Source organism: Capricornis sumatraensis, chromosome 11, assembly GCF_032405125.1.
Source record: "Capricornis sumatraensis isolate serow.1 chromosome 11, serow.2, whole genome shotgun sequence".
NCBI classification, from domain to species: domain Eukaryota; kingdom Metazoa; phylum Chordata; class Mammalia; order Artiodactyla; family Bovidae; genus Capricornis; species Capricornis sumatraensis.
Window position 1 is genome coordinate 52537862 of NC_091079.1, and position 21116 is coordinate 52558977.

The 21116-nt window shown below is 43.2% G+C and overlaps 1 protein-coding gene across 1 annotated transcript in view; it reads left to right on the plus strand.

The window, feature by feature from the left end:
• SULF1 (sulfatase 1) overlaps window positions 1–21116 on the plus strand; it is a 154621-nt gene that overhangs the window by 86603 nt on the left and 46902 nt on the right. The window contains exons 5-10 of the mRNA XM_068984050.1: window positions 2651–2802; window positions 5147–5316; window positions 17586–17736; window positions 18666–18841; window positions 20485–20613; window positions 20878–20934. Of these exons, the coding sequence (XP_068840151.1) occupies window positions 2651–2802; window positions 5147–5316; window positions 17586–17736; window positions 18666–18841; window positions 20485–20613; window positions 20878–20934 (835 nt within the window). The remainder of the gene's footprint in view (window positions 1–2650; window positions 2803–5146; window positions 5317–17585; window positions 17737–18665; window positions 18842–20484; window positions 20614–20877; window positions 20935–21116) is intronic.

The following is a 21116-nucleotide window of genomic DNA, read 5'->3' on the forward strand; positions in this document are numbered from 1 at the left end:
AAAGAGGGAAAGATGGGGGGAAAAAAAAACCCTGAGGATGAGGAGCAGGCCAGGGGAAAGAGCTGGGCTCTTAATTATCAAGTGAAAGGCTTCTGGAAACTAATCCCGTTCTGAAGTCATGCTGGTGGGGTGTGGCCTTGGTCTGCTGCCTGGGACTCTTAAGTCCCGTTACATTTTGTCAGAAAGAAAAATCATCTGTGGTTCACTGTGAGAAGGTGGTTAGTCTCTGAAGATGAGAACATCTCATTAGAATTCCTACAGCTCATAGGAAGTTCAGAGGGAAATCCTGAGTCACAGTTGACGTGAGGGCCTCTGACACTTTGTTCCATGCCTGTCTGTCTGCTGAGGGGCCCTGGCAGAATTCTCAAGCTGTGGATGTTTGACTAACGGATCACCTGATTTATTCAGTCATTTGCAGATTCAATGTATAAACATTAATTCAGCAAGTAAACAAACATTGCTGTGTTCCTCAGACTTGAGTCAACTCTTCAAAGAAAATAAATCCAAAGAGAAGTATCAACTTTTGCACCTCTGAGGCTCTACTCTATGAAAATATTTTGACCAAATTAGCTTTTTTGAAAAATCATAACTCAATTGAAAACACAAAATTTAACAAGTCCAGAACTTGTAGAGTTCCAAGAATATGTGGGGGTCCATGAACCCCAGTTTAAGAAACTAAAATTAATGGAGCCCCTAGACTACATGCTAGGATGGGAGGAGAGTGCACACAGATGAGATCAAGGCAGTGTTTGTCTGAAAAAAACCTTACAGTGTAAGGGATATTGGCTTCCCCAGTGGCTTAGCAGTAAATAATCTGCCTGCAGTGTGGGTTGGGAAGATCCCCTGGAGGAGGAAATGGCACCCCACTCCAGTATTCTTGCCTGGGGAATCCCATGGACAGAGCAGCCTGGTAAGCTACAATCCACGGGGTCACAAAAGATTCAGACTTGACTTAGCGACTAAACAACAACATAAGGGAGATTAGGCTTATACGTGAACATAACTGTTCCACAAGGAAGGATAAGAATGTGACATCAGAGCCACAGAGATCAAGTCCTGTGGAATCAGCACAAAGACTGGGAGTGAAATGGCATCTGTTCTGGCCTGATGCATAGAGAGGGAGACCAAGAGAACAGCACAGGCAAAGGTGGAGAGGTGGAAACCAGAACACCTAGAGGCAACACAGTTGCTGGAGAGAGGTACGCATCACAGAGATGTGTAAGATGGGGTTGGAAAGAGAGGGATTTTGTCCAGACAAAAGGATGGCAAGCTGTTAAACTCACTGTGATTCTTCATCCAAGATTGCGAGAAGGTGGTGTGACCTGAGCTGGTCTTCAGGAAGCTGATGGTGAGAGTGGAAAGACCCTGGAGCATGCATAGGAGAGATGGTCAGGAATCTGTGGGCCCCCAGGAGGGGTGTCAAGTCAGAGAAAGAGTGAGAGGTCCCATAGCTCTGACCCACTTAGAGCCTACAGGCAGCAGCTGCTGCATAGCAGGGTGAGTGAAGGGGTAGGTGAGGCAGGGAAAGCGCTGGGTGGCCACGCCTGGTGAGTGATGATGCCACTCCGAGAATTAAAGGCTTTCTAAAGACGTACATGTGCAAGGGAAAGTTATTCATTCCATTCTGGATGATTGCATTAGGAGCAAGAAAAACATTCAGATGGAGATATTCTACTGGTGGTTATATATCAAAGATAAAATCAGGCTAAATAGAGATTCCATAAAGACCCAGGAATGAAATATGTTGGATAAGTTTGAGATTCAGAAACATGTGCTTTAAGAGCAATACCAATAAAGTGCCTGGATTCCAGGATCTGTTTTCAGCATTCCGAGCCTGTCAGCTAAGAACTTTCTTCATGTATGTAAGTGGAGGCATCTGTAATGAAGCCAGAAAGTGGGTTTGACATGGAAGGCATCTGGTTGAGCAGTGGTGTGTTTGTAGCACATATATCAATTCTTCTGTTTTACTGTAATTCTATGAAAATTAGTCATCAAGGTTGTAATGACATGCTGCTAGAATTTTTGATTATCAGTAATAAGCACACATTTGTAAAATATACACAATGCAAACAAGATGACATAAAATACATGTGACATAAAGGCACTGACCACATCCCATAGAAACGGAGTTTATGAAGGTTCTTTGACACGGAAAATATGTACTGTCCTGATAGGCAAAAACAAGGACAAGTTTTGCAGTAATGTTTTTGTAATTCACAACTTTCAAGCAATATGTTGGAAAACTTACCCCAAAGACAACTTTCAGTACTCCACATCTCACTCTGGCTACTTCTCTGATTATTATATAAACTTAACAAAAAGATTCATTCTGCTTTTATCCTGGAAGGATCACAAAAAAATACATGCATTCAAAGTATCATGAACCTGATGGTGATTTTATTAAACTATACTATATTTATATAAACTATCCATGTACCTAGGCACTATTCTTATTTATTCAAAAGGAAAATATATGTGGGTCACTTTGCCAAAGAATCAGAGTATTACGTGAATGTTACCTTGGCATCCACTGTTACCTAGGTTAACTTTTGTTTCACTGTCTTTTTTCCAAGACGTAATTTCATGTTGATGCATTTAGTTATGATTGATCATTTCATATGAGAAAATAACCCTTCTTTCCCCCTTGCAGCCTTTTTTGGAAAATACCTCAATGAATATAATGGCAGCTACATCCCTCCTGGGTGGCGAGAATGGCTTGGATTAATCAAGAATTCTCGTTTCTATAATTACACTGTTTGTCGAAATGGCATCAAAGAAAAGCATGGATTTGATTATGCGAAGGTAATTTTCAGGCACTTTTACACTGCATCAATTTACTTCATGCATAATGGGAGAAAGTCATTTTCAGTATGTTAGCCTGTCCACGAGATTGGCTTTCTATGTTCTCACAGTTTTAGAATGAGAAATTTTAAGATAATTTTAAACTCCAGGCAAGAAAAAGGCTCTCAGGGAACACTGACTTTGAATAGTGAGTTTTTTTCCCCCCTCATTAGGATGAAAGGCAATCAGGCTTTGATGAAAGTGTTATCAAAAAAATCATAGATGCCTCCACTCTGTCTTGTGATAATTTTTGGTTTTCCCCCCTCTAGAAGACTTGTCCACATAATCAGATGTTCATCTTGTACTGTTTTGCTTCTCATTAGGGTGAGAGTATGTTCTGTCTATGGCTTCAGATTTAGATGTAAGAATAAGAAAAGACAAGTGCAAAACTCAAAAAGCTGGGAAACCACATTCGTTGCTTTTACCACACTTTGATACTGACAAGGATACCTGCCCATGGCAGCTAGAGTCCACAAAACTCCGTAAGGCAGTCAGTCCTAGAATTTCCAAATCAGTTCATAGAAACTGAAGTGAACAGGTCCCAGAGTTCTCTAACAAATGGATCCCAGATTAGACTTTTTAAAATCTACACAGCTTTTGTGATTGCCAACTTAAAACGATTTCCAGATCGCAGGAGCGGAGGGGGAAACACCTTTAAATTTAGCCTGCTAATTAGCCTAAAATACCCTCTTCCCTCCTAACCATGTCCATCTATTCCTCATTTATCTAAAAGAAGCTGAGAATCTGCTCCAACTAGCATAGATCTCTGTGAAAAAGCCATTGGTAGAAATCAGAAAGAGGAGACTTGATCTAATTTTGGCACATCGCTATCCTTATACTTGGCCTGATTTGAGCTCAAGGGACTTGGCGGGGGAGATAAAGTGTAAGTCTCCTATCATACCCTCCAGAAAACAATGCATGCAAATGAATTCACAAACATTGCTAATAGGTTTCCAAACTCATCAGAGTTGAGAGCTGGCAAAAACCTTGGAGGCAGGTTTGAGCAATGCCCTACAAAGTGCACTAATTGTCACTGCTCCCATTTTTTATCTGTGGGGATACTTGTCATGCTCCTTGTTCAAGCTATTAACCTTTCTTTCCCTGTTGTCCTAAGGAGAGCAAAGTAATCAAGATTCCCTCCAAAGACTAAATCAGCGTATCTTGCCTGTTATCACAGCTGATTAAGTGACAAAGACAACTGTGTCGAAAAGAATATAGATCTTTTTTTTAGAAAGAGAGGAAAGGAATGAAACAGACACTTCCATGGAAGGAGGTGATAACCTGTGGGCTTGTCCTAAGAAGGACATGTGACATAGGCTTGATCCCTTGGGCATGGCTTTGCAGCTGTTCTGGTCCTTGAATCTACATGCGATTAGTCATGCCTTAAAGCCTCTGACAGTGCACATTGCCTGAGAGCTTTCTGAATAAACTTTATACTGGAGTTCCAGGCCAATGATACACACTTAGAGGAAGCAGGTGTTTTCAGTTTTCATCTTTTCTTTTTCATTCCATCTCTTCCCCCGCTCCCCCTTATAGTCTTGCATCAGCCCCTTGGATTATAGATTAAATTGTTCTATTAACAAGTCAGGCTCTAATCCCAACAGCTGGATCATTTTAGTTGTGCAATTAACAGAGTGTAATCTGCAGGAAATCAACTGCTCCCCATATTGAGTATTTCAGATAAACTAATTTATAGAATATTGCCCCTTTTCCCTGTGCATCCAGATTTTGGTCATGACTTTCATTGGCAATCATTGTGTAATTCTAACAGGTGAATTTTTAATTTCACGATAAGATTTTTGTGTGTGTGCGCATTTATGCGTGTATGTGTGTATGCATGTGTGTGTCTGTATGTGTGTCTGCAACTGTGAATTTGTAGTGGGCGTGGGTATTTCCTGTCCTTGAAGCAATTAAATTTTTTTGTCAACGAATTACATCAGCGAAACCTGGGAATGAAACATGTATCCGGTGTTTGATGTGCTATAGCATTTTTATTGCCAGATCTGATCATTATCTTGGGCAAACAGGACTTGACTTTTTATTTTTTCCCTCTAATTCTTAAATTGTACATTACTTTAAAAGAGATGTTTGTGTGTGTTACTATGCTAACAACCCTAGAAAATAACTGGCAACTGATCTCTGTTTCTGGAAGATGTTTTTCTCCTTGGGAAGTACAGTTTCTCTTCGTGCTTAAGATCTTACGTCCTCATTCAGTGAGTTGCTTCTGAGGGAAAGCAGTATTCAAATGTGATCTGATGAATGTCACCTTTTGTAATTTTTGTTTTGTGTCAAATGTATGTTTCAGGACTACTTCACAGACTTAATCACTAACGAGAGCATTAATTACTTCAAAATGTCTAAGAGAATGTATCCCCATAGGCCCATTATGATGGTGATCAGCCATGCGGCGCCCCATGGCCCCGAGGACTCGGCCCCACAGTTTTCAGAACTGTACCCCAATGCTTCCCAACACATGTGAGTAACAACCTCAACTCTGGGACCTGCTGATCTCTAGCCTCTCCTTTGCTCCCCACCCATCTCCTCCCCTGCACCCCATTTCTTTCCACGTGGCATTTCCACAAGGCAGGAGTGGGGCGTCTGCCCCGAGACCACAGATCAGGCAGGCCCTGAACTCAGGGGCTTGCTGAGGTGGTTTGATTACGAATCACGTCTTCAGCATCGTAAGTAACTGAACAACAACAAGAACAACAGAATGAACAGAGAGAGAAGCACGTGGGGTGACTGGGGGGTGATTTGGACCAAGGGCTTCCTTCAGTTGTCTCAAATAATATTCATCAATGTGATCTAATAATAATAATGATCAAACGGTATGTTTCTTATAGCAGCAGAGTGGTGGTGACCCCCCTAGTCCGGTTATACAGACCTGGGTGAATTTCCTGGGCTCGGGCTGTCGCAGCTTTGCCGCAGATGTCTGATTAGAATTGCTGCAGAGGCAGCTGCAGAGGGCTTGCCTGAGAGGCCGTCTCAGGTCACGGCTTTAAAATAACCTGATGTTTCTTTTTGAGAGACAGGAGCCTTGGGGAGGGGCTTGGGAGGCCCAGAGGAGAGGCTGATGGCTTATGGCGATGAGACAGAGAGCAGAGAGCTGTATTAAACAGACCATTCTCACGAGACGAGTGTAGTAAGTCTGGATACTTAGGCAGCGAAGAATGTGATTTTGTCCTTCCACTCTCTCCTCACCCTTCCTTCTTATCCATTGCAATGATATGCAGTCCTCCATGCAGAGCAATGGGCTGAAAGTTTAACCGTGCGAAGAGTAGGAAATAAGGAAGTGATACGTTTCCTTCATCACTAAACCTCCAGAATTCATTCTTAATCTATTTGTGCTTAGGTATTATCCCTCTTCAGCCATGCTGATCTTAAAGCTATGATCCCAGATGGGGAAAAAAATAAAGATTAAATGTACTTCCTTATGAAAAGAGATAAGTAACTACTGAAGGCATTCTAGTTGCTGGCATAACATATCCCTGGAAAACTTTTTATTCATATTTTTTTTATCCTATTATAACTAATAAACTTATGGCTCCTCGTCAGTGGTACTTAGATCCTCTCTATCATATCAAGTGACTTAGAAAGAAGAACAGATGGGAACTAACAATACATAAATGAAGCCAGGTGAGTGTCCTACTGAGCGTGCCCAGGAGCTTGGAGGATGGAAGTGTTTTGGTGCATAAGATATTGTCAACAAAGAAAGCTGCCCCGCAACTGAGGCATAGGGTCTGGATGATCCGTTGTGTTTTGGAATCAACCCTGTGGGTGAATATTCAAGACTCTCTACCCTGTGTATAATTATGCAGCTAAATTCATGATTGAAGCCCACCAGGGACTAGTGACTCTTCATTAGCCATCACTTGCAGATTCAGTAACCTGCTGGTTCAGTAAAAGAAATAGGTCTTTGCAGATTTCTTCCATGCCCTGGGACTCACCTTTTCCTTTTCTTTGAGTCAGAATTTGCTTTCTTTGTTGCATTAGCAGAATCCCAGCCTAAGGTGATTTTCCACAACTGTAAACCTCACTGCTGTTTTCCCGGGAGTTTGAGGACAAGAAGTTGACAAAATGTGTTTTATGGCTCCTTAGAAGTCAGCTTGCCTTTGAAGCTTCAGGGCAAGGTCCTGAGCCTACAGGAAAATCAGCCACAGGTCAAAAGGTTCTGACAGCTCAGCAGTGTGCACAGACAGCAGTGCAGGATGAGAGAAATCTGCAGAGTTCTCGGGGCTTCAACAATAGCTTTAAAAAAAAAAGAGAGAAAGCATCTCTGATTAAATTCTGTTTCATTCCACAAATATTTATGAGTGCTGCCTGTGACACTGTACAGCACAGCAGGGATATAGGCGCAAGGAAGACACAATTGCTGGGACTTCCCTGGTGGTCCAGTGGCTAACACTCCACCCACCCAATGCAGGGGGCCTAGGTTCAATCCCTGGTCGGGGAACTAGATCCTGCATGTAACAACTAAGAGTTCACATGCCACAACTAAGACTTCCTGGTGCAGTCAAATAAACATAAAATAATCTTCATTTTTTAAAAAAGAGACACAATTGCTCATTCTAGAGCCAATGAACTAGGACAGAGATCAGCACATGGGGGCCATTTCTGACTTGCTACCAATTTTTATAAATAAAGTTTTATTGAAACACAGCCATGCTCATTCATTTAGGTATTATCTGTGCCTGTTTTTACAATACAACAGTGGAGTTGGATAGCTGTGGCAGATGCCATTCAGCCTGCAGTGCCTAAACTATTTACTGTATGACTCTTTACAGAGTAAGTTTGTTCTGGGCTCTTACTCAATGAGGAAGACAGACAAAGAGCCTTATCAAAGAGCCTTGTCAGCAGCAGGCTCAGAAGCAAGTGCTAGAGCAGGGAGCCCAGGGTCTGTGAAAATTTGGAAGAGGAAGCATACACATCTTTTAGAAGAATCAGGAGAACTTTAGGGCCAAGGAGGCAGGCAAAGTGGACTGCAGAGGATGGGCAACGTTTCTGCAGCTGATAGACAGAGATTGGATAGATGATTTCAGGAAAAGTGGTCGCCATGAGGCTGTCTAAGACGTGACCAAGGAAGCAAGGATAAAGCTAGAGAGAGAAACCTGCAGGGTATTGAGAACTTGAGTGAATTTGTACGTAGCTGTAAACACAGTCCCTGGAGACTGTTTAGTCAAGATAGACATCATATGTGACTTGACCATTTTTATATGCGAAGTTTTCACTATTCCTTTTAGTTCAGATGAACCACCTGTGTGCCTTACTGTGCTCAGGGCTCAGTCGTGTCCGACTCTTTGCAGCCCCATGGACTGTACCCCACCAGGCTCCTCTGTCCATGGTATTTTTCCTGCAAGAATACAGAAGTGGGTCTCCTGTTCCTACTCCAGGATATCTTCCCGACCCAGGGATCAAACCTGCGTCTCTTGTGCCTCCTGCATTGGCAGGTGGATTCTTTACCACTAGCACCACCCTGGGAAGCCCTGTGAGCCTTACTAGTGATTCTCTAAAGCTGAATCCACACATTGGCAGAGTGAAAAGCTCTCAGGCCTTGGAGGCAAATAAGCACTGGTTCCTATCTCAGTGGTCCTTGCTGACCTTTAGGCAGTACCTTTCACCTCTCAGAACCTCCATTGTCTCATCAGTAAAATGGGAGTAATAATCAGCAACTTGGCATGATGTCGTGAATGACAATTAAACGAGACCCCACCTTGGACCTGGAACATAGAAGCCACTTCATAGGTACTAATTCTCCGTGATCCTTCCTATTGAGATGAACCATTAAAAAAAAACCAACCTGTTTTTTCTGGATTTGATCTTTCTTGACCTACAAAAAGGTGCTGTTTTGTTTGGTTTCAACTTAACATTCAAGGGGAAGCAGCTAGGGAAAGAACAAGCTGGTTCTTGTCCGTTGTGACCTGACAAGTCTGTTGACGAGCTAAGACCTGCATTGATGAGGCTCTCACCCTGCCTATTCTAAAAACAGACAGGAGAAACACTGGCCTGGGCTGTGTTATCTTTGCCAGGTGCAAACCATGCTGTTGGCAGTTTGAAGAACACCCTTAGCCATAGAAAATGAAAACTCACACGGTGAGTTGAGTGATTCAGCTTCTGTTTGCTGCTAAGCCCAGGGCTTTGGAGCCCCTAGAATGAGGAGATCCGCTGTGTCTCCCACAGACCTTGAAAGCATTGGATTCTGGGCATCTTTGTCATCAAGATCTCCCAAGCTACCGCAGGAGGAAAGGACTGGAGAGAGTCCATGTGCATCTCTGTTGAGGCTGTGAGTGACTGCCCGGGTTCACAGTTCAGGCTGCACACAAAAGCAGTGAGACAAATTGAAGACAAGCTTTCCATTGTGGCGCTCGGAGCTCCTGAATGGCTGGGCTCCTTAGCGAGAACATGAGCAAGGCATTCAAGCAAAGCAATGCAAGAAGTTAAGTGCTTTGCAGAGATATTTGGCAGGCCCTGTGAAAACAGAGCAAGAAGCTGTAGGTTCTGCCCCGTCGGGGGCAGGGGAGGGGGATGCAAGCCATGTGAGCACTTTCCTTGAGGTTGCCTTCCTTGGTGGTCAAGCATTATCCAGATGTCTTTCATCCGCCTTGGGTTACAGCTATCTGACCCCCACTGCCTGGAGCGAATGTATCAGGTTTCCATGGTGTTTGCCATCGCCAACAAAGAAAGGAAGCCAGTTCAATATTGAGGCTAGAGGTTATGCCAACCAAGAAAGAGAACAGATTACCGACCACATGGAATGGGGGACCCTGTTTAATCAGACAGTGGCTCAGTTACTCCTGGCCTCTGAGAGATCTGAAGGAGTCTCCATCATAATAATACATATAATCATTCTTATCACAAAGCCCTTCACTATGACTGACTCTACTGCACATTCCAGTAAATTCTCTCCCCCATATCCTCATAATAATGCTAAAGCCTCATCCTCTTGGCATTTCTCTTTCCTGGCGTCAGTGATGTGATAATACTCACCTGTGGACAAAAGCTGATGAGAAAAGAGATTACATTTGCCTTCTTGATGATTCTGTGAGATGCTGAGGATCCCTTGACATTTTTCCACCAACTATGCCTCCATGACAGAGAAGGCAATGGCAACCCACTCTAGTCCTCTTGCCTGGAAAATCCCACGAGCGGAGGAGCCTGGTGGGCTGCAGTCGATGGGGCTGCGAAGAGTCGGACACGACTGAACGACTTCACTTTCACTTTTCACTTTTCACTTTCATGCACTGGAGAAGGAAATGGCAACCCACTCCAGTGTTCTTGCCTGGGGAATCCCAGCGATGGGAGAGCCTGGTGGGCTGCCATCTATGGGGTCACATAGAGTCAGACACGACTGAAGCAACACAGCAGCAGCAGTAGCAGCAGCATGCCTCCATGAAATTAAAGAAAAATTTTGTTCCAGTTCAACAGCTCTTTCTTTCTGTCCCTGGAAATGCATTTGACTCTGTACATACACACACACACAGGTTCATGTGAAATCAAAATTTAGGTAGGACAATCCACATCAACTAACTTGCAGAAATTGTTCTGATCATGGAGTTTGGGATGGACACAGCATGTCAAAGGGACAACTACCCTAAGGAAGCCTCAGAACGTTTCTGAAACACCTTTATTATCTAAAGTTGAAAAGAAAGGACTTCCCTGGCAATCCAATGGTTAAGACCCCATGCTTCCACGTCAGGAGGTGCAGGTTTGATCCCTGGTCAGGGATCTAAGATCCCACATGCTGAGTCATGCAGCCAAATAAATTAATTCAAGTTGGAAAGAAATGTCTTGCCTTAAAAAGAATTTGCACATTCTCTCTTCATTTCTTCCACAAATACATAAAAGGATATGCTTTCAAAGAGGAGAGAATTTTAAATCCTCCATAAACATTTCTGAGTTGAGCAGTATTAATTGCTCCCTTTGTGGCTCAGCTGGTAAAAATCCGCCTGTAGTGCAGAAGACCTGGGTTTGATCCCTGAGTTGGGAAGATACCCTGGAGAAGGGAAAGGCTACCCACTCCAGTATTCTGGCCTAGAGAATTCCATGGACTGTATAGTCCATGGGGTTGCAAAGAGTCAGACACGACTGAGTGACCTTCACACACACACTTCCGATATTACCTCTGTATTCTTCTCTCTGTCATTTACCACATATCCCATTGCACTGGCTGTTTACTCAGATCCTTGATGTCCAGTCACACAACTTCAGAATATCTACACTCAACACCACACAAATGACACCCTGCTGCTATGCAAGGCATCTCTTTCCCAAAGACAGGACATAACCATCCATCTCTACCTCCCGTTGCCTGGTGGGCACGGCTCCTGCTGCTTTAGTCGTATAATACATTTTTGTTTAACAAATGCATCCACATGTTAACCCTTCCAACTAGCTGCCATTAAAACCCTCTTAAAAATAGTATGAAAGTAGTTGAACAATTGGTTTTATGACTTAAAGGGTACCTAGTGATAGTCAAAATCTTTTAATAGTTTGAGTGTGTACTTCTTGAATCTGTACAACCAGCTTATTCTGGGAATTAAGACATGTTTCTCAGTGAGTGATGATGCTGCTACCAGTAAGGGTATTAAGTGTTAGGATTTTTGTTGTTGTATGATACTAAACGGGTGGCTTCCCTGGTGGCTCAGTGGTAAAGAATTTGCCTGCAGTGCAGAAGACCGCTTGCAGTGGAGGAGATGTGGATTTGATCTCTGGGTCAGGAATACCCCTTGAAAAGGAAATGGCAATCCACTCCAGTATTCTTGCCTGGGAAGTCCCAGGGACAGAGGAGCCTGGCAGGCTACAATCCATGGGATTCCAACAGTCGGACACGACTTAGCAACTAAACCACCACCACCATGAGACTAATAGCAAATGAAGAAAACACACGTTCAAATATAAAATACTCGAAATGTATTTTCTTTGGGGTGACAGCAGAGGCCACCAGTGGTACCAAATGAACTGCTAAGTTCTTTGTTTTTCCCCGAGAATGGGTTTAATATGCAACACATGCATTTCTTGAAACTATTTCTGTGCTACTAAGAATTATTCTTCTAAAATGTCCACCCATCAAAAAGAAAGGGGACATGATTGATTTGAGAAATCTTATCCTTGTTATGTCAGTAAGCAATGTTAGCAAGAAAAGCAAAGCCTGGGGAGAATCTGATATTGACAGCAAAAGTTGAACATGCAAGTGCAGTGGTCTGAGGGATCCATCCGTGAGCTACTGTGCTGAGCAACTGTATTTTTGTTCAGTTGCTCAGTCACCTCCGACTCTTTGCAACCTCATGGACTGTAGCCCACCAGGCTCCTCTGTTCATGGGGTTCTTCAGGTAAGAATGCTTGAGTGGGTTGCCATTTCCTACTCCAGGGGATCTTCCCAGACCAGGGATCAACCCATGTCTCCTGCATTGGCAGGCAGATTCTTTACCACTGAGCCACCAGGGAAGCCCACGCTGACCAATAACGCTGAACAAATGATGACTAGAGAAAAGCAATGTGCAGAGAAGCCTTGCTGGGGAAAGGTCACCTTTTATAAGTATTGGAATCATCTGTTGAAAGTTACAGGTGCGTTCCTAAGAGTATACGGTCTGGAGAGCACAGTTCTGGGCCAAATATGTATCTGAACAGACACAGAGAGGCTCACCAGACCAGAAGCACATGGCTGACACTCTGACGTGAATTTTTGAGGTTTGTTTTTCTTTTTTATGACAATCTGATCCTTTGTCCTCTACATTTTCAAGCAAAGAGTCAGCGTTCTCTACCTTTTCGAATATGTCTCCAGGGTGCTGTGGAGGGTCAGACTTGATTCTGTATTTGCAGCAAACATGGGAACACAGCAGCTGGTGGGAGGCATCTGAATGGAAAACAGAAGCAGCTAATATTTTAAATCAGGATAAGCAGGATAAAAGCTAAGAACTTTAGGACTTACTTTTTAAATATTTATTTCTGTGGCTCTATCAGGTCTTAGTTGTGGCACATGGTATCTTTGTGCGGTGCATGGACTCTCCAGTTGTGGCACGTGGGCTTAGGTGCTCAGCAGCGTGTGCAATCTTAGTTCCCCTACCAGGGATCACACCTGAGTCATCCCCTGCATTGCAAAGTGGATTCTTAACCACTGGACCACCAGGGAAGTCCCAGGACTTACTTTTGATAGAAGAAATGTATGGATCACTTTTCTTTTTAACGATGGGAGTTTGAGATGCTTGTTGGAGAGGACAGTTCAGTGTGACATCATGAAAGGAGCAGGGTTCCCAACCTGTTCTTTCTGAGCCACCTCCATATGCTTTACTGTCTCATTTGTAAAATGGGAGTATTTTATTTTCTTGGGCTTCAAAATCACTGTGGATGGTGACTGCAGCCATGAAATTAAAAAACACTTGCTCCTTGGAAAGAAAGCTATAACAAACCTAGACAGCGTATTAAGAAGAGACATCACATTGCTGACAAAGGTCCATCTAGTCAAAGCTGTGGTTTTTCCAGTAGTCATGTATGGATGTGAGAGTTGGACCATAAAGAAGGTTGAGTGCTGAAAAACTGTTGCTTCTGAATTGTGGTGCTGGTGAAGACTCTTGAGAGTCCCTTGGACAGCAAAGAGATCAAACTAGTCACTCTTGAAGGAAATTAACCCTGAATGTTCATTGGAAGGACTGATGCTAAAGCTGAAGCTCCAATACTTTGTCCACCTGATGCGAAAAGCCATCTCATTGGAAAAGACCCTGAGGTTTGGAAAGATTGAAGGCAGGCGGAGAAGGGGGCAACAGAGGATAAGATGGTTGAATGGCATTATCGACTCAATGGACATGAGTTTGAGCAAACTCCAGGAAATATTGAAGGACAGGGAAGCCTAAAGTGCTGCAGTCCATGGGATCACAAAAAGTCGGATGTGACTTAGCAACTGAACAACGAACTACAGTAAGAGGCCCTGCCCTCTCTGGGCTGCCTCAGCCATCAGTGAGCTGTGACATGATAAGCTCTCTTCCAGCTTCCTATAAGTATGGGTATGAGGGGCCCCAGGTTTTGTCTTCTGAATCCTCTGTGAAGCCTCACAAGAACTCTTTGAAGTTCTTGCTCCCATTAGAGATAAGTGGGAACACAGACTTAAAGAGAAAAAAAAAAGTTGCTCCAGATCACACACTAGTAAGCAACAGTCCTGGGCTGAGAATTCAGGTCTGATTCCAGAATATTATGGAACAATCAGATATGTGGTTTTCCAGCGTTCCCTAAAACTGTCACCTGCTTCTCTGTGTCTCGCGTTTTCAGCCAACAGCTCCCAGCTCCGTCTGAATCACTGTAAGCTGATTCTTAGTTAGGGCAGCAAGCCTTCATTATCACGGGGCAGAGGGACAGAAGAATGCATCTTCCAGGAATTTGGCAGGCACCAGCGGGAGGCACCCACAGGTCTTTGGCAAAAGATCAATTTTCAACAACTGTCAATTCCAGCAACCCCCGACCTTCCACCTGCAGGCCCCTTGAACAGCTGCTATTCTGTGGGAAGCAGTGGCAGCCTGTCTTCCCCTAAAAGGCACATGGTTATCCCTGCCTCCTGCTGAGACCCCACCTGGGATCTTGTCCCCAGAGCTGGAGGGGGAGTGGTCATCTCCCACATTCAGAAATTAAGAGAAAAGGAAAAAAATGGGATGGGGGACGGACAATTTTGACAATAGACCCAAACTCTCCCTTTTAATAAAAGCCAGACTGAACATATGTCATTCTGTAAATCTGGGAGTCTAATTTGAGGCTTGTAATTTGCTGTGAGCTTCCCTGTTCCTCAGGGCGAGGTGGATGGAGCCGTGCCAACCACTAGAAGGTAACCGGTGGAAGATACGATTTACCCACTATGAGCCTGCTTCTTGGCTCCCTATTGTAATTTTTATTTGTGTTTGAGGTTTTGTGGTTAAAAAAAAAGTCAACTAGATTTATTTTTAAATTAAGGCACACCAACATCAAAGGCAGTAAGAGGAGGCTGGTGAGGTATTATGAAGAAAGCCCGTGTAATCTTTTATAGCCATATTCTTTTTCAGAGCACGTATCAGTAAGTGGTGAAGGACCTTTCGTGACCAGCTTGCTCTATTTCTCTGACCTCAAACTCCCCCCAACGGTGAAAATCTCTTTCCTCTGGGATTTAGAAGCTCCCCCTTCTCTCCTCCTCCTCTTCGCTCTCTTCCTCTAATCTTGTTTGTAAGGTTACACGCTGCGTTAAGAATAAGAAACCCGGGCTTAAGTCCTTTCCTACTGCCCAGGCTTCTGAAATACAAGGGCTCATTTGGTCTGTGGTGCAATCCGAGATACGAAGAACCTTTCAGACCAAAAATGGGACCATTTGGTTCATGAGTTGTCTGCTTGGTAAGCAGAGGAAAGTTCATGCTGACAGTTTCTCTGATAAAGAATGGCAAGTGATATCTAAAAATTTGTTTATTTAATGTCACGGATTTTTTTCCCACCCAGATCCTTATATAGAATACATTTGTTTATTGGCTCATGTAGAAAACTCAGGTACTTCTTTGTTCTGGGCACTTTAAAGAGATAGATGATAGATAGATAGACAGACAGGTTTAGAGGTTTTAGAGGGTGAGAGGCTGAGTATTTTTTTTTTTTCTCCGCACCATGCAGCATGTAGGATCTTAGTTCCCAACCAGGGATCGAACCCACGCCCACTGCGTCGGAAGCACCAAGTCTTAACCACTAGACCACCAGGGAAGTCCCTAGTCAGATTTGTTGTTCCTCAAAACAGATTTTTATGAGAAGCTCTTATCCACATTTGCAGGTGAGCAAATTGAACTACATTTACCTACCCTACAAATATGTCTCTTTAAAAGGAAGTTGACTGACACCTCTCAGCATAACTTGTACACTTTTAGGGACAGTTTCTCCTGTGCTCAGTGTTAAATTGGCATTCGTTAATCAGCCAGCATCCATACAGATCATTAGGGTAACTTTCTGCACAGGAAGACCAAAACAGCATTTTCAACTACTAAAAGAGAAGCGCTGCAAATCCACTGGTGGAAGAAAATGTATAGTAACAGGTGGCATATAGAGAGCCGCATGTTCTTCTGTACAGTCACGCAGCTCAGAAACTCCAAGTTTCCTTGGTAGGAAATTAGCTCCATGATGGAACAAGTGGAACATGGTCGAGGCTTCTGGACTCACCAGCTCACAGTGATTGACTGTTTCTCTAGTTTTATGATGTAAACAATGTCACAGGATCTCCTGCAGTCATCATTATCCACCGTCTTTCACTGATAGGCGTCTCCCCAGAACAGAGAGCAGTAATCAGATTCCTCTGTCAGCCTAGACTATCTCTTGTTCTGAGAGACTGGCTATTTGCACAGTTGTGGTTCACACAAAGAGCAACTTTAGATGCAGGAAGCCCCTGTCATTTTACTTTCCCTTCATTTTGTTAAAGCAAATGAGCTTTGGAACCAAGTCCTGGTTCGATTCCCTGCTACTTTTGTTAACCTGAGAAAGTTAGCTTTGCTAAGCCTGTTTTCTCACCTGTGAAATGGGAATGATAAGCCTGTTTCCCAGAAGAGCTGAGCTAATTAAATGAGTAGATGTGAACAAAACACTTAACACAGTCCCTGACCCATGGTAAATACCGAGTTTTCACTATTAAACAATGTTTATAGGCTTCTCTGGTGGCTCAGACAGTAAAGAATCTGTTTGCAACGCAGGAGACCCAGGTTCAATCCCTGAATTGGGAAGATCCCCTGGAAAAGGAAATGGCAACCCACTCCAGTATTTTTGCCTGGAGAATTCCGTGGACAGAAGAGTCTGGTAGGCTACAGTCGATAGCGTCTCAAAGAGTCAGATATGACTGAGTGACTGACTTTCGTAGGCTTATCAGCTAAGGAGAAAGTTCAAACACATAATATACTCTGATGGAGAGGTCAAATGAAAAACAATTCTCAGTGTGAAAAGCATAGATATATTCTGGCATAGATATGTTCTTTGGGAGTGTGAAGTGGCAGCATCTTATGATCCAGGGAGTTGGGGAAGACTTCGAAGAGAAGGTGATGTACTTTATGGGTCCCCAAAGGGAAGTATGGGCACCACTTAGATCTCTATAGATTAAATATAGGCTCGAACCACCTGTCTTAGAACAATAGGACTCATTTCCCTATAGTTAGCAAAAATTATGCCTGCACCTATATTGATCTGTCTATAATGAACAGCTTTACTGATAAACATGTATATTGTAGTAGACTTGCTTGTAATTCCAGCAAATCCAATAAATTGATGATACCTATATGTGGGATATGTAAGTAATCAATATAATACCCTAGTAAATTCTAGAGATAAAATGTGTTGAAATTATGATTCTTCATCATTGCACGTAACATATTAGTGACTATATTTAATAGCCTAATTAGCAATAAAATTTTATGAGTTAACATCACCATGGGAACATTCCCTTCTACATTACTGAGTTTTATCTGTAAATTTGTAACCTGACCACAATCATCTCGAGGTATTTTTACACATTTTATTCAATGAACCTAAATGAACTTGCACTAATTAGATTTTCACTGCCAGTCTTGGTTTTATAAGTTTGAACCCATACACCTTCAGAGAACTCGTGTGGTCTGGGGTGGTGCAGACTTGAAATCGCAGAGATGTACCAGAGAGAAAAGTTATTTAGCTGTGTCTGAAGTCTTTCCTAAATGGTTATTTCACAACGTTTAACATGAAATATTTCTCTAAATGAATAAAAAGCATATATAGTAAGACTCCTTTCTGGATATTTGCAGAACTCCTAGTTATAACTACGCGCCCAATATGGACAAACACTGGATTATGCAGTACACAGGACCCATGCTGCCCATCCACATGGAATTCACAAACGTTCTACATCGCAAACGGCTTCAAACTTTGATGTCAGTGGATGATTCTGTGGAAAGGGTAAGCCCATGAGCCTGCCCCAGGGATGGGTTTTGGTCCAGCTCCCCTTGTGTAGATGCATTCTTGCTAACCCTGCTTTTGTAGTAGTTGTTTTTCATTTTGAGAGAGTGTGGGGGCTGGGTATTCTGTGAACTCATCATCCCCACCTCATCTTGTTCTCTTTCTAGGCTTGGTTCTTATGGAGCCAGTAGCAAAAAGGAGATATTATACAAATCATGACATCATAAATCAAGGGTTATCACCACAAATACCTTCAGGGATTAAGCAAATAGTGTAGACAGCTAAAGCAGATCAAGTATAAGGCAATGGGGCATGGTGAGGCTCATGGTGAAGTCAAATCTAAACTCCCTCACCTAAAGCAAGGAACAACTACTCAGCTTCAACTAATTTTGGTCATGTGAAAATATGGATCCAGTATTAAGTCTTCTGACTTTTAAAAGAAGCCAGAAATACAAAAATTCTATTTGAAATTTCCTGAATTTTAAAACATAACATAAACCAAACAAGACGTTCCTAAAGGCTGGATATAACTGAATCAGGCTCAGAGGTAGCCTGTTCTTAATCTTTGATAACTAAATATGAGGGATGATAGTCAAATTTGCTTTAAAATGGATTTTTCAAAGTAAAACCTTAAAGTTTGATGGTAGAGGTTGTTTTGTGGTTTTTTTTTTTTTTCAAATAGGCAAAAATAAGCCATATTAAGAAAAGTTATGTATTATATAAGAATCAACTGTATTACTGGACTTTTTCCCTCCAGGATTGCAAGCAACTTGAAAAATGTGTATAAACATACATGTTTGTCAGCCCTATTAAAGCAACTCTTGCCTTCTAAAAATAATGTAAAAAAGATTTGAGGGGGATCATGGTGGCACTATTGCCGTCTTACACCATCACAATTGTTTCTGACTGAGGTCTGTGCTGTGTTTCAGCTATATAATATGCTTGTGGAAACGGGTGAGCTGGAGAACACTTACATCATCTATACCGCTGACCACGGTTACCATATCGGGCAGTTTGGACTGGTCAAGGGGAAATCCATGCCATATGACTTTGATATCCGTGTGCCTTTCTTTATTCGTGGGCCAAGTGTAGAACCAGGATCCATGTACGTATTTCTCTGTTTCCAACATTCAACTGTCATAGCTGGTGTACGTCTGAGATAATTCAATTACCAATCTCAGGGTCTGGTTTCCTTTAGTCCAAACAAAAAAGGGTGAGTGTAGGTTCATAATTTAGAAGACAAAACCTCCCGCCTGCCCCACCCCTCCCCTAGCCCTGCCACATGCTAAATTAACTAATGTCTACTCTTTCAAGAGAAAGGAAAAATAACTGTATTAATGATTAACTCTCTCAAACCGACCAGAATCCATGAGACTGTGAACACAGACATAGAGTGTGATTTTGGGTATGTCATCCTTACCTTCTTTGAATCTTTTTTTAAAATGATAACCAGTGCCATCCTCTTGGTTGCTTTTTTAAAAAATTACTACTGAAGAATTTTTAAAGAAAATTAAATGTTAAGAACTTTAAAGTTTAAATAATTTTAGATACATATTATTTAATTAAAATGTATTTAAATGAACTTTAAATGAATTTTAAGAAAAGAAGCCTGAAGGACTGAAATTCCATTTCTGCCATCTTACGTCACTGCATCCCTTTGCATGTCAGTATTCCCATCATAAATGGGTTTTGTATGCCCTGCCAAGCACATCAGAATGTGTAGTGTAAAATGAAGTCCTTTACATGAAACAGTTACGGAAAGAGTGAAAGAAAAGAGTGCAAGTAGAATTCAAAACCTGGGATGACCCTTCAAGAGCATCCAGTCTGGACCCCTGATTTCACAATGAAGAAGCTGCACAGACAGGGTACTCACGCCTCTCTCAGAGTTTCCCCATCCTGGATGTGACAGCAGCAGGGCCCAGATGCCAGATAATCTGAGTCTCATCTACGTGGCTTGTCTGCTGCTGCATTCCAGTGCATGCTGGGGAGGAAGTGATGGCAATAAGAAGGGCCTCTTTGGGGAATGTTATTATGTCTTTCCCGGGCTTCCCGGATGGCTCAGCAGGTGAAGAATCCATCTGCAGTGCAGGAGACACAGGAAACGCAGGTTCGATCCATGGTTCAGTAAGGTCCCCTGGAAGAGGAAATGGCAACCCACTCCAGTATTCTTGCCTGAGAAAAATCCCATGGACAGGAGCCTGGTGAGCTACAGTCCACAGGATCACAAAGAATTGGACACGACTGGACGACACGTGCACAGGGGTCATGTGCACACATGCCTTGTCTCTCTCCAGACCACTGGAAACTCCTGGGGAAGCGTGGGATCTAGAGTTGGAAGGCTTTATGTTTGAAAGGTTAAGCAGCATGCATTGAATTCAAGTATAAAAACCTTGTGTCCTTTTTCAGAAGATTGATTTCAAAGCCCTAGTTCAACAGAGAAGTGATGGACTCTCAGGTTTCAGAAAAAAATACACAGCCTACAAAAGCCAAACATCAGGCCACAATTTGTCTGAGGTGTGGCCAGAGCTCAGGGGGACAAGCCTGTCTCCAACCTGACCGCTGTGACAGTCAGTCTTTCTCTTGGTCCCAGTGGCTGAGCACTCAGGCACCTCCCACCATTCCTAGGCAACCAGATGAGAGGCTGTGAAGCAGTGAAGGCCAGGGAGTACTGGGATGGGGAAAAAAAAGCCCTAGTGAGGCCCTCCACTGGTGCTGGGTCCCAGCCATGACCATCTTGTCCCTTCACAGAGTCCCACAGATCGTTCTAAACATTGACCTGGCCCCTACCATCTTGGACATCGCGGGGCTCGATGCGCCTCCTGACATAGACGGCAAGTCTGTACTCAAACTTCTGGACCAGGAAAAGCCAGGTAACAGGTGCGTCAGTTTCCTTCCCCTCAGCCAGCCCCGAGCACACCAGCTCCCAGAGCCAGCCAGCAGCCAGCAGAAGTGGAAGCAAAATACTTTCCGCCCCCGGGGATCACCTTAGCACCTCCTTGGCTGTTTGTGAGTGGCGTGCTGATGGAGATGCTGTCCTGGTCTGCGGGAAGCGAGGGGTGTTGCTTTAAATAAACTGTTAGCACAGATCTGTTTGGAAAAGTGTCCCAATGCCAACAGTAAATATTATTACTTTGCTTCCAGGTTTCGAACAAACAAGAAGGTCAAAATTTGGCGTGATACATTCCTCGTGGAAAGAGGGTAATTATTGGTTCCTGGGGTGCTTCTGGGAACAAGTCTTTGTGGGCAGCCCTCCCTGCTGGGAATGTTTTCCCCCTTATTTTGGTTTACTAAGCGTGTGGATTTCGTAAACCTAGTCATAAGACTTATCCTCCTCTGGCCAGCAGAATAATGATGGCTGAGTCAGAATTGCAAAGATGGGA